The sequence below is a fragment of the Mya arenaria genome, chromosome 1, assembly GCF_026914265.1.
Source record: "Mya arenaria isolate MELC-2E11 chromosome 1, ASM2691426v1".
NCBI lineage: Eukaryota > Metazoa > Mollusca > Bivalvia > Myida > Myidae > Mya > Mya arenaria.
The window spans coordinates 18,183,148-18,198,705 of NC_069122.1; the positions used below are offsets into that span (position 1 = coordinate 18,183,148).

Here is a 15,558-nt window from a genome sequence, read left to right on the forward strand (position 1 = left end):
ATATAAGAACGTGTTTTCTGTTTCAAACACTTAAAACTACTTATTTATATAAAATGTATTTTGAAAATTAAAGACAATACCTCTAAGACGGATTTTAAAAGTACATTTTTTCAATTTTGACTCAACTAAGATTTGAAGCAAGAACTAAACGGACGATGGCCATTCGGGTTCAGTATATTATAAAACGAAAAGACTACGACAAAATATATGTAAGTTTATTTAATTATGCAATTTTTCTCCCTCATAAGTAAGTGTATAAACATACTAACAGAATATGGGATCACGTAGTCTTGTCGACCTGTTAAGTGTCGCTTTGACGCGACATAACGTGGCATGTTATCAAACTCTTGTACACATATGTATTGCAAAAAAATCACATCATCGGTGCATACAATATACACAATATACATAATCACACCATCCGTACATACGATATACGCGTACATACATGATCACACCATCCGTACATACGATATACGCGTACATACATGATCACACCATCCGTACATACGATATACGCGTACATACATGATCACACCATCCGTACATACGATATACGCGTACATACATGATCACACCATCCGTACATACGATATGCGCTTGCATACATGATCACACCATCCGTACATACGACATACGCTTGCAAACATAACCAAATCTTCCTTACATACGATATGCGCTTGCATACATGATCACACCATCCGTACATACGATATGCGCTTGCATACATGGTCACACCATCCGTACATACGATATGCGCTTGCATACAGGATCACACCATCCGTACATACGATATGCGCTTGCATACAGGATCACACCATCCGTACATACGATATGCGCTTGCATACAGGATCACACCATCCGTACATACGATATGCGCTTGCATACAGGATCACACCATCCGTACATACGATATACGCTTGCATACATGGTCACACCATCCGTACATACGATATGCGCTTGCATACAGGATCACACCATCCGTACATACGATATGCGCTTGCATACAGGATCACACCATCCGTACATACGATATACGCTTGCATACATGATCACACCATCCGTACATACGATATACGCTTGCATACATGGTCACACCATCCGTACATACGATATGCGCTTGCATACAGGATCACACCATCCGTACATACGATATGCGCTTGCATACAGGATCACACCATCCGTACATACGATATGCGCTTGCATACATGATCACACCATCCGTACATACGATATGCGCTTGCATACAGGATCACACCATCCGTACATACGATATGCGCTTGCATACAGGATCACACCATCCGTACATACGATATGCGCTTGCAAACATGACCAAATCTTCCTTACATACGATATGCGCTTGCATACAGGATCACACCATCCGTACATACGATATGCGCTTGCATACAGGATCACACCATCCGTACATACGATATGCGCTTGCATACAGGATCACACCATCCGTACATACGATATACGCTTGCATACATGATCACACCATCCGTACATACGATATGCGCTTGCAAACATGACCAAATCTTCCTTACATACGATATGCGCTTGCATACAGGATCACACCATCCGTACATACGACATACGCTTGCATACAGGATCACACCATCTGTACATACGATATACGCTTGCATACATGGTCACACCATCCGTACATACGGTATACGCACATCATCCGTACAGATCACACCATCCGTACAGATCACACCATCCGTACATACGACTTACGCTTGCATACATGGTCACACCATCCGTACATACGATATACGCTTGCATACATGGTCACACCATCCGTACATACGGTATACGCACATCATCCGTACAGATCACACCATCCGTACATACGATATAACCTTGCATACATGATCACACACCATCCGTACATACGAAATATGCCTCCATACATGGTCACACCATCCGTACATACGATATATGCCTCCATACATGATCACACCATCCGTACATACGATATATGCCTGTTTACATCGAAAAATGGCCGTGGAGTTCCGAATACAAAACACTTCACCCCGATTTTACAGTTTTTTACCTCTTATTTTAAAATACTTCTAGACAAAAATGCCCATGCGTATACAGAATATGATGATTTCGAAACATGTTTGTAGACAAGGTCCAATACATTTATATCAGCAACTGGTCAAAATTATAAATACATCAAAACGTGCGACCAAATTATATATCATCAATTAAGTTACATTTAAGCGTGAAGTAGTTTTGTTGAAAAATAAAATTACCCGTGATACAATCAATATCTATCTCTTAATTACATTGCCTTATACACATAAATGGCAAGGTTTCTGTTTACAGTAACATTTTGTGATTTAAACAATGCAATAGATTTAGGTATATTTGGTGCAGTATAATAATATTTGTTCAAGTATTGGTTTCTTAGTTCTTTAAACAGTTGACATTCAATTATAAATTGAAATTCATCTTCAAGTAAATTACATCGATACATACGGGTACTTTCAGTTCAAATAAAAAAACCTTAAAACATCGAGCCCATTTGACCTTGAAAAGTGTTTATTACATTTGATTAATGGTAAAAAATGAGGCATTGACCTTTTTAAGACTAACTGCTGGGAGATACATAGGCCAGTTTGGAGACCCATGAGATATTAATAATAGTTTGTTTTATGTTTTTATATCAGCTTGATTTATTGACTTTACTTCTTACGACCCCCAGCGTTTATATCTTTAAAAAGCGAAACTTCAAACAAAATTTTAAAACGCTTGACCTTGAACTTCCAATCTAGGGATATTGACGGGGTAGTATACTTTAATTTAAAACTCATTAAATTTCTAAAGACTTATCAAATTCACGAAATTTTCTGTTTATACATTTCAAGAGTAATGACCTCGGATACAATATACTAGCTAAAATGTATATCTTCATTGTCCAGTTTTACTTTAACTAGTTCCGTTATCATTAAATCTTTTGACAATATTGAAGTATTGGTAAAATGATTTTTATAATAAGTATTGCTATTATTGCTTTAATTGTTATGATGCTGCTACAACTACAACTACCACTACCACACCTACTACCACTACTGCTACCACTTCTACTGCTGCTGCTGCCGCTGCTGCTGCTATTATTACCACTTCTACTGCTGCTGCTGCTACTGCTACTGTTACTGCTGCTGCTGCCGCCACCGCCGCCGCCGCCGCCGCCGCCACCGCCGCCGACGCCGCCACTACTACTACTACTACTACTACTACTACTACTACTACTACTACTACTACTACTACTACTACTACTTTTGCTGCTGCTGCTGCTGCTGCTACTTCTGCAACCGCTACCGCTACAACTACCACTGCCGCTGCTGCTGCTGCTACTGCTGCTGCCGTTGCTTTGATGATGATGATGATAATGATGATGATGATGATGATGATGATGATGATGATGATGATGATGATGATGATGATGATGATGATGATTAAATCTTTTATATATGTAAAACAATGTTTAACAACTTTTCTTTTTGTACAGTATGGTTTAAAATGGATGGCATTTTTAAATTTGACCAGTTTAAATATAGTTTACCATATCGTAACCCTTTTGTTGGAGTAGAATGTTTGAGTATTTACATTCAAAATTAGCTAAGTCTGCATTTGACTGCCTATTTCTTAAGAATTCTCTTAAGAATAAATATTTTTATCAAGATAACTAATCGATCAGTAATTAATACAAGTGTAAAGGTTTTTAAGCAGAATAAAGCCGTTTTGATAAAATATTTGTTTGTACTGTAAGATATGTATACATTAACAAAGAACTCTTAAAATACGGCAATTCTTTGCAAAGCCTATTTGTTTAAAGCTCAGTTCACAGTGTTATGTGTAAACGAGGCATTACTTGGTTCTTAAGTAGTTTAATAAGAAAAATATAGTTTGACAATAAATTATTACAACCACACACGTTCAAATTATTTAGGATTTAAAGACAAGGTGGTAAGACACATGAAGATTTTTTGGTGGCATTTCTTTGCATTTTTTGGGTTACAAGCAATGTGCCGAACTAGAAAAGAAAACAAATCTACTCTGAGCGGATCTTAACAATTCTGTTTTAAATTAAACGAAAGAAAACACGTTCAATATTTATAATAATAGAATGATTTTAGATGGTGTGATCAATTGAGTTGAGTTGAGTGAAGTGCAGTGGAGTCGAGTTGAACTGAGTTGAGTTGACGGAATTAACAAACATGTTTTCGGGAGTAGTTACCGGGGATATACAGAGTCTATTAGAGGTATTCATTATCATTTGTTTATATTTGCCTTTTCTGTTACATAAGGTATAAAGAAATGGGTTTTTTTATACAAAATATGCTATATAAAGGCATGTGAATGTTGAATGCTATATTAGTTGGGTGTCAAAACACACCAATACAAATATTTCAAACCCGCTTCTTTGCCCTTTAAAAATTGCGAAACAGTTCATTCCGTGTCAACGTCGACAACCACGGTACTTAATTCCGTTATATTTCATACATACCGTGGGACAATTGACAGACAAAATTATGCATGAGGTAGGAGAGAGTAATCTTATTCCAGTGAATTCTCATGATATAATTACACATATTTTTCAATAAACTTTTAATATCAGTAGCCCCCATGGCCATTTGGTCTTGTTTACGGACAATAATTGTACTGAAGGCGGACCAAAGGAACTGCCTCATTAAATTATTCATGATTACGAATATACTTAAAAAACTTGTTGTTAGAAATTTGAAAATTTTCGCTTATTTGAACATTTGAACTAGGAAGCTTTATGAATAATGCACGAGCCATCAAAACTTGACATTATTATCAATAATCCCATCAAAACTTGACATTATTATCAATAATCCAACAAAATGACAAGCTAATATGTACATCGGATATCTTAAAAGGTTTTCAATGTTCGCTTTTTAGCATAATATCGAAAATACTGTTTCATTCTCTTCAGGAGGTATTCCGTTCCTGTTTCGTTACATATTATTTTATTTGTATAATATTATTATTATTATTATTATTATTATTATTATTATTATTATTATTATTATTATTATTATTATTATTTATTTATTTTAGTATTTTAGGGTCAATCTTTTATTGATTAATATAAGTAAAATCATTAAGCAAATTTACGTCGCAAAATCACCCATTTGCCCAGGATCTCTGCTGTAAATTGATTTCCTAAAGTGACTGAAACTAGTTTGACCAATGCCAATAATTTCAAACGTATTTTACATCATACATGTGTTTTATAACCGTCAAGAAGTTGTTAGTGTTTTCTACATGTGATAGTTTTAATAATTTGAAGTGTCTTCGTAGGCTGATTGTTTTACGGGACAATCATGTGACATGAATCTATTTTTAACTCACGCTATTCACTGCTTGCTTGAGTGCCGGCTGTTTAATATGGAAAATGTGCTACAATTGAACAAGTGAATGAAACTTATTTGGTTACGAATTTCAAAATGCTGTAGTTTCCAAACGCTTCAACGGCCAAGGATGTAACCATGTCTTAAAATGTTTATATGATGATACACTTTCATAATATCATGGTCTACAAAATTGCCAATTGGGGGTGGTGGTGGGGGGGGGGGCAAAAACATTTTTTCCCTCACATGAATTCAAGTGCTTTCGCTTTAAAAATGGTGTCATATATCTAAATACTCATTGCTAATAGCACATGTCATATTTAATGTCTTTAATGTCTTGTCAATTCAAACGTACCCAAAACGTACCACATGAATATTTCTTTAAATAAATGTTATTAAAAAAACTAGGTTCAATCCCATTAAAAATAGATGAAAGGATTTTCAAAGGAGCTTAAGTGCACTTAGAATAAGCAAAAGCTTAGACACATGCTTTATTTGCACATAAATTGGTTAAAGGTATTTAATGATTAAATAAAATCATGACAAATTAGACGTCTGAAATGTCATGCATTTTGCAAGGATAAACAAGATTAGTTGAATGAACTATTCAACACACCTTATGCGTCTACCATCCTGTAATAGTCAACATTCTTTTGAAATGTTTCAAAATTGTGTTTTGTTTATGAATCGTTACAAAATGCACGTTCCAAAAACTCGAAAATACACCCACAAGTGGCAGTCACACTCGTATGTACACCACAGGTGGCAGCATCAGTCAAATATGGTGATAAACGCGTTTTGATATCCATCTGACTATATTGAGTACCTGGATTGCTATAAATAGTAACAAATATAGGCGGAACTGTTCGGTTACCTTGTCTGGGACAAGTAGGGCCGCAATTGCGACACACTTACATTCAAACACATACGTACGCAAGCACACATAAACACACACGCACAGACGAACGTTAAAACACGCGCACATTCCCACACACGCTCGCAATTAAAGATTATAATTAACAGTGTTGAAAAAAACTTTGAAAAGGAAGTGAAATAATAAGATTACAGTACCAGAAAAAAGGCGCTTAACGTACAACTGTGACTAAAGCCCGGGCGTGTTTTAGAAAGTCTATGAACTGGTTCGAAGTGCCGGAAGGTGGCATCTGACTGGCCAACATCTCCTAGCCCTTCAATAACCTCTTAGTTTTACACTGCCGCCTATGGAATCAATACCAGGTACGGCAAGGTACCATAAACTTTCTCACGCATACACGTTATTCAATGTCGTTTTTACATATATATCATAATCATAGGTGGCAGTATCGGTCAGGGACATAGGTGGCCGTATCATCATGGACAAAAATGTTCGAATCGGTCATAGAGATAGGTGATCGTATCGATCAGGGACGTAATTGTGGCAAAATCGGTCATAGACATAGGTGTATCGGTCAGGGACATAAAGATGGCCGAATCTGTCATATACATAGGTGGCCGTATCGATCAGGGACTTATTTATGGCTATACATAGGTGACCGTAACGGTCAGGGACAAATAGGTGGCCGAATCTGTCATATACATATGTGACCGTATCGATAATGGGTATATATGATCGTACTGGTCAGGGACATATCGATTAGCGACATAGGTGGCCGTATCAATCAGGGACATGTTTGGTCGAATCGGTCACAAACATAGGTGGCCGTTTCGGTCAGGAACATAAGTGGCCATATCGGCCAGGGACATAGATAGGTTTATTTCTTATGAGCATATCAATTAGCGACATAGGTTGCCGTTTCGATCAGGGACATAGGTGGCCAAATCGGTCAGGGACAAATAGAAGGCCCAATTGGTCATGGAAATAGGTGGCTGTATCGGTCAAGGACACAGGTGGCCATATCGGTCGGGAATGATGTAGTTTTTATATATATATTTGTATGATTAAATGCCTGAATCAAGATAGTCATTATCAGAATCGTCCTGAGTACAGGATAGTTACCTTGCTAGTCAGTAATTAATGACAGATATTCTTATACTTTTATATAAATGGACACTTCAATACAAAATGATATTCGTTTTTGATTTGTCTTCTATCACATTAAAAACAAAGTGTTTATTTTATTCAATGATATCAATTTCATCGTGTAAATTTTAAGAAGAAGTTTTTCAGACCCAAAGGTAACAATAAGACGATATTATTATATTATTATATAATGAATAAAAAAAATGACCGATATTACCTCCTATGGTTTCCTACCATGGATTGGTGCACTAAGAAGACCTTAAACGCCTTTCAAGCACATAACGTCTTGTCTAGACTCGAACATGAATTGAAGTTGTCTGAAATGTCTCTTTTTTCCCAACGAAATAATGTTTCCGCTACAAAACCTCTTTTGATATCAAACAAGCCTGGTAGTTACAATATTAAAGACGAGAACGACAACGACGCCGAAGGTGATGATGATGATGATGATGATGATGATGATGATGATGATGATGATGATTATCATTATTATGACGATGATGATGATGGTGGTGGTGGTGGTGGTGGTGATGATGATGATGATGATGGTGATGGTGGTGATGGTGGTGGTGGTGGTGGTGGTGGTGGTGGTGATGATGATGATGATGATGATGATGATGATGATGATGATGATGATGATGATGATGATCATGATGATGACGATCATTACGATGATGAGGAGGAGGTGGCAATGGTGGATAGTGATGATGACGACTTAAGTGATGATGTAGAAAACGACGATTGCCGATATGAGATTATCGTGATAACGAGGACGACGACTACAATGATAACGACGATGATAATAACTTACATGATGATGAAAAATCAAGCTGTAACCGATATGACATAGTTCGCCATCAGCTACATAAATTATGTACTTCGTTTATCAAATGTCATAAAATTACCCTGACCTTAATACCAAAATTTTAATTAGGTTTTATTTAGGTCAATTTCTAATCCTGTTTTTCAAAGTGAAAATTAGGCGTCATTAACCTTTTTATCATCCGTTAAGCGTAAAGCAGACTCAAGGTTCGGGCTTAAAGAAAGATGTGTCACATCTTAATAAACTAACCATTGATACATAAGTTATTAAGTAATAAATTCCAATGGCAGGCATTCACTATTTTTTAATATAAATATCAGTTCAATAGACGCCATACAGTGATATAACGTGAATCAACTTTGATTGACAAAAGTGAATAAAATTTTGCAATTTTGTTTGACTGATTTTCACATACCAAAACTTTTCCTTTTTTATTTATGAGTTTATTAATCTTTGGTGGGAATATTTCAGTTTCATGGTGTAAAATCAAGTCAAGGTCACTATATGTAAATTATTTTATTTAAAACACGTGACCTCATCCAAAAGGACTTATTCTAAGCAGTGTAACATAAGTGTTCAAACATTTATTATAATAATTTATATAGCTTGTTAAGTATTCTATGATGACTTATGGTGTAAAAGTTGTGTGAGAATTGCATCTAAAAAAATCGGAAATTATGAAGGTAAATATCAATTATTTTATTATGATAGTGTGTAAGATTTTAATTATTTTATAATTCTCTGTCTATTATCATTCACATAAGGTAAATCAGCATTTTAAAAAATTGCTTTTATATCTTACCCGAAATTATGAGAAAGAACTTTAGACACACAATAATTATTTTAAATGGTAGCTACCAGACAGGCAAACTAATGCGAGTCTCGGGTATTTTTTATTCGGTTGGGAAACGTTACACAAACCATTCATCAAGTCTGGCCTAAATCAATATTCAGAATGTTAAATGCGTAGTAAATGTCATTATTGTTAAATTTGGCCCAACACAGACATCATAATCAATATACACAGATGCTCGTAACAAATAAGCAGTTTAACATTATAGGTTTAAGTTACACAATATACATTTATATCTAATAAATGCTGCAATACATTACAACAAATCAAGAAGGAACGACATCTAGATTATCAATATGTTTTGTCCTAGCACTGAATGCAGATTTTGAAAGATTCCTAAAAGTCTATAATGCTGCTTTAAAACTGCACTTTCACAGATTGATTAACTTGATTTGTCTTTGAATGACCCAATGTTGGCGTTAATGTCTGGGAACCAGTGATAAAAGACAGCTTACAAAAGATCAGATCGCAGTTTATCATATTTGCATTCGAAAATTAATGAATAATGACTAACTACCGCTTTACGAAAATGCATAAAACATCATTTTTTTTATATAAAAATTGATAATCTGCGAACTGATTTTTGTCAGCAGTATTATATCACTGGTTTCAGCGCATTTTTGCAAAAATTGGCTTGTTCCTAAAGAAGTTGTCATAACGTACAATCTGTGAGAGTGCAGCTTAAAGTACAAAATACAACAATTAACGGTCAACACACAGCCTGTGAAAGGTAAATATAGCTGAACTTTCACCAACTTGCAGACCTTTTAACATTGGAGACTATTTAAACAACGAAACGTTAATATTTATTTGAATATGGTTCTAGTACGCATGTACCCTGATTCCCACCATCGGTCAAGTCTTTGATAGATATCCTTCTCGTTGACTATTTTGTACGTGCATTGTCTCATTTTCAATACAATAAAAGGGCAGTTTTGTCACAGAAGTAGTTTACTATACATATGCATCTATATAACAAAAACTTCTTTATTTATTTGACTCTCTTGTTTGTTTTTATTTATTTGTTCGTTTATTTGTTTGTTCGTTTGTTCGTTCGTGCGTGCGTGCGTGCGTTCGTACGTTCGTACGTTCGCTCGCTCGCTCGCTCACTCACTCACTCCCTCCCTCACTCACTCACTCACTCACTCACTCACTCACTCACTCACTCACTCACTCACTCACTCACTCACTCACTCACTCACTTTTTTTTTTTGGGGGGGGGGGGTGCAGTTTCTGGTGGTGATACTCTCACGACAGGTCACACTTGATAGGTTAAGCTCAATAATGCCATTTCAACTCAATTTTTCTTTTCGTTCCAGACTACAAATCGGTTGTCGAAGGTTTCTACGCGCCAACAGAGCGAAGATTCCATCCACAAGCAGTTGGCCGCATTTGAACGTCTGCTTCAGCATGCCATGTCCAGATTCTCCAATGAAAACTTGTTTACCTTCCTACGTCATGTCACGCGCTGGGCGGAAACCAATCAGAATGAAGAAGCCAAAAACAAAACGAGCAAAACTGCGTTTAAACTACGATCGGTTAATCAGTTGGAAGAAATTGTCACAAAGATGAAAGATGATATAAAGGGTGCGACAGCTAGCGGGGAAACTGCAAATATCTTTAAAACATTTGAATTATTTTTCAATGATCTGCTATACTTGAAAGATTTAAAGAAATATTTCGATGATGAAATCTTCAAGGCATTGATGAAATATCACTTTGATTCATCTAAAGCTGACTCAAGGTCAGTGTCTCCTGCTTCGATGAAAAGGTTTGACAAACTCGAAGATGATGACAGTGGAAATGGTTCACAAAATGAAACAGACAGATCTAGTCGAGGACTTAACAAACATAGACCCGTTAGAAAGAAACTACCTAACGCGACTAAGGTATCAAACACAACAGATGATTCTGAAACGAAGTATAAGAGAATTGTTGAAGAAATGAAAACTATTCTTTACAAGTGGGAAGGCCTATTGTCAGAAAGTGACCTTGACCTAAATAACTTTGACCCAGACAGTTACCACGAACTAATGCAGTTCAGTAACTACACCCAATTTGAACCCATTTTGCGACTGGTTCCTGATATGTTCGCCAAATGTTACAAGTGTGTAGATCTTGCCAAAACTTGGCTAAAACTTTCAAACATTGTCCTCAAAGACTTGCCATTTGTTGAACCAGAATCGGTTGAAGCAGAATTAGTAGAAGGATTTAGTGATAACGACCTGAAACTGCTTGGCATCGAAGATACAGAAGAAACACCACAGACCGAGGCTGAGTTCTGGGAAGAAGTTAAAAAGATTCAAGTACAAATACAAACAGTTGGTAAAACAATATCTGATGATGAAGACTTTTTGAATAAGTATCACAAAGAAATGGACGTTCTTTCAGGAAGGGATGAAAGATTCTCAAATGTTTCTTCACAAGTGGAGAAAATAGACTCGCTCATAACACTCGCCGCGGGTGAATATCAGAAGGCAAAAACGGAACAGTACGCTGTTTCAAGTAAAATGAAGACTTGTGAAAAGGGAACACCAACATATAGTGAACTTAAGTCACATCTAAAGAGATTAGATAGCACGGTTGCTGAGAGCCACTGGAAGGTAAAGAGACTGGAGTACGAACGGACGATGTTACATGATGATTTTATGGTGGAGTTGGAAGTTCGACCGAGTTTCATACATTTTATGGGCGACACAAAAGAGAAAATAAGTGACCTACAACGGTTTCTTAGCGTAAAACGTGAAGAAAAACTCAAACTTGAGAAACAGCTCGCGCTAATGAAAACAAACACGGAACGCATGCGCAAGATTATGCGCAGTTACATCGGAAGTGCAACATCGACTCGTTCTGAGTCACGTGATTTGAAGTCACCTGAAGAACAATGTGTACCAAAACTTAACCTACATGATGGCAACGAAGCAGACGACGATTCCAGCAGTGTGGCAGAGAGTGACCTACAAAGCGTAAAAATGCCGACCACAAAACAAAGGAGTTGTAAATCGAGCATTGTCACTCAAAAGCCGAAACTAGTAAAGAGAGACATTCGGCCTTTGTCTGAAAAGACGTCACAACAAGTGCAGAAAGAGAAAGTGGGGGCGGGCAGTCGAGTGGTGCGGGAAGGGCCCCGTGCGGCATTAAAAACAACTCCACGTCGCGTTTGGGAGAATGTATGATCAAACGCTCGGCTTGTACATTATTGATTTTTTTACTTTTAAGACTTTGAATACAACCATCAGTTTTAGCCAATGAAATAGCAGATAGGTTAACACTAAGAACAATGTTTAATAATTAAGAATTCTTGTTTAAAGGTCCACCCGCTGCCACTCATCTGATACAACACTCCATTCGTCAGAATTTGCGTTGACAATTTGTCAACCAATGAGGTTGTATTCTAAGACAATAAGATGACCTCAAGTAATATTTTAATGATTAAGAATGACTATGCTGTTGCGCGGAACATATAACCTGTCAGCTGTATTTGCCAACGTCATTCATACAAAATCGGCGTACGCCGTTGTAGGTGGTCATATGACTCTACGTATGCCGGTTACACATAAACTGTATACAATTGATACATAATTCATTAGTGGTTGGCCTGTATCTTGACACTGTTATCCGGCTTAGAATACAACCCACTTTTACAGCCAATGAAATTGCAGATAGGCAACCATTAAGGAGTACACTTAATCATTAAGAATTTCAACTTCGCGGGTGTTTAAAGGTCCGCCCACTGCCACCAACCCAATAGACACTCTCTGTGTCAAATTTTGCGTTGACACTGTCTCAGCCAATGATGTTGTATTTTAAGTCAGTTAGATGACGTGAATTGAAATCTTCATGACTAAGATGGGTTCGTTCGCTCGGCTCAGTCCACAAAATCTGAATTCATTAAGATTTTAATTCATATCATCTAACTATTACTTACATCTGCGAACACAGCTGATATATATTATCCTACATGAAGCCATAGGAAGCCGTATCAGGCAGTCATCATTTCCATTGTCGGTGACCGATAATTCATGCTATGTTTTTAACAAGTTATTAAATATCCATTAAATACGGTCCAAACTCGCAAGTTCGAAATCGTTGGGACCTCTGGAAATACTTCGAGCCAACGAACATTCAATAAAACTGAAATACAAAAAGTTTATAAATACACATTCGAAAAAAGGAGAGAACATCGAACATCGAGATAACAGAGTTCGACATAGCGAGTTTGGACTGTATGTCCAGAGATTTGTAATAACAGTACAAAACATACGTTTTTTGTGTCTATATATGTTTATCTTTTCCTTAAAGTGACACTCTATTCAATATAAATACATACACATGTATAACAAACACATGTTTTGACTGATAAACCTTATTTACTAACTAAATAATGCATTTATGGAAAATATTAATTACAAATAGCAAGATTGTAACCGTGTATTTAATAGCTGAAAACGCAAAAATATTAAATGATTGGTGAATGCTAAAAGATTTACTGTGATCTACTATAATCTCGAATGGTAGAAATACTGTGTTTTATGCACATTTCTTTCAAATTAAAATAGGTATCCTTCATTAGAACCATTGTTTTCGACATTTATTCATTCTTTTTTGAATAATAGAACAATATTATTAATTGTGGTAAATCTAATGTGGGAGTAAGAGTGCATCTTATTATTTATACAATTGTTTTTACATAAAGGTTGTTTTATTAACCATGTGTTATAGTTTATTTTACAATTTTATTTTGGGCTGGTCCATTTTATTGACGTAACCCTCCATGTTATAAATTTGAAACGTATTCAATCTATCGCCGCGTCATACCGAAAGACGTTAAAAGATGGTACAAGTAGCTCCCTTGTCTGGCGCATGGCATTTAAAGGGTAGTGCTTGGAAACGTGGTGTACTCAGTACTGGTTCAACCCAGGAAAGTTGTACACCGAACCAAGAGGTCTCTTCGCATAGAGCTAGCGTATCGCACCCGGATCTCTTGTATCTCACTCTGTTTCTTCAAGTCTTCCAATGTATGGATTTGACTGCGAATTGCTGTCACTTCTATCTCATGTCACTTATGGCATTTAAACACAACTTAAGTCGTGATGGCGTCACGGCGGGTCAAGCCATAATGCAGCCAATGGACGCGGGCAGACCTTGATAAACTCAAATAAACAAAAAAACATCTAACGCCGCATTTCCACGCTGTGTCAACAACAACAAAACATTTAACGCCGCGTTTCCACGCTGCGTCAACAAAAAACAACATATAACGCCGCGTTTCCATGCTGCGTTAACAACAAAATAACATTAAACAAGTTTGACTGTTATCAGTGGTTCGATGCATTCTTTCTTTACTGGCGCATTTTAAAATGGATTCTCTCACTGATTTTGTGTCGGCGACAATTTGTTTAAACCTTGTTCAAATACATTCATTTCATTGATTTGTATAAATAAGCCGTGAAAGTAACAGACAGGTACTTGTTTGAGCTCAAGATTAAAATCTCCAAAATTGCCAAAATAACATGTATGTAATTATTTTTCTACAACATGAAGCATTTTCCAGGGGCGTCCCGAGGCGTTGGCGTTTGAGGGGCGTAAATTTGGGGCGTAACTTTGGACATGACCCCACTCCCTTAGAACCGAAATATATGTGGTTTAAATGTTGGTATGGGGTTTATGGGTCCTCCTCTAAGAAAAGGGGGCTGTTTTAGTATGAAATGGAAGATTGAGTGTTTTTATTATTTTTTATTTCCTTTGGTTATTTCAGATATTGACATAGAAAAAACAACAATTTGTGTGTGTGTGTGTGTGCGTGCGTGCGTGCGTGCGTGCGCGTGCGCGTGCGAGCGTGCGTGCAGAGGTTTTCATAGTTATGTTCAAAGTATGATGTGTTATGCATTTCCTTTAAATGATTAGTAACGTTTAGCCATAAAATATTTATTTTCGACTGAAAATATGAAAAAATGCAATCTGATTTTTTGTTAGCAGTTATATCACTGGTCTTCAGATATACTCGCAAAAAATGCTTAAATCACGTTTAATTCATTTCATTTGATTGGTCCAAAATCCAGGTTAAAAGCAACCTTAAACAGCTACGCCGATTAAAGGAAGGAAAAGACAGGAATGATATTCCATGCGTTTCATATTTGGAATTGGGAATAGTGTAGAAATTATACAAGGGGCGTAACTATATTTGAGCATTATAACTACATTTTGTGTATCCCAAGCATTGCTCTCCCTTTATAATACAGGAAATGAGTCATGAATCATGAAATTACAGTGACATACCTCGGCTTTATCCGATGATATCCATACATCTTAAATCTGCTATTAAGGTATTCAGCCAACTGTATGTGACATTTTTACTCCAGGTAAACCTGTATAACTTTGGTATTGATAAAAATACGATTATAAGTATTGTCCAAGAACATACAAAATTAGGTTGACCACAAAGAATTGACCGCCTCGGTCTTCAGCC

General features: G+C 36.5%; 1 protein-coding gene across 3 annotated transcripts; it reads left to right on the forward strand.

Moving 5' to 3' along the window:
* Positions 1–9: 9 nt before the first annotated feature.
* Positions 10–13,792, forward strand: LOC128236461 (uncharacterized). Of its 3 annotated transcripts, none has more exons than XM_052951329.1 (2): positions 10–209; positions 10,409–13,792. In XM_052951329.1, exons 1-2 carry the CDS (start codon positions 156–158, stop codon positions 12,263–12,265), a joined length of 1,911 nt encoding a protein of 636 aa, XP_052807289.1. In that variant the 5' UTR covers positions 10–155; the 3' UTR covers positions 12,266–13,792. The 3 variants fall into 3 exon arrangements, with proteins under 3 accessions (XP_052807289.1, XP_052807297.1, XP_052807306.1); XM_052951337.1 differs by lacking the exon at positions 10–209 and adding an exon at positions 4,003–4,277; XM_052951346.1 differs by lacking the exon at positions 10–209 and adding an exon at positions 8,639–8,919.
* The last annotated feature ends 1,766 nt before the right edge of the window (positions 13,793–15,558 follow it).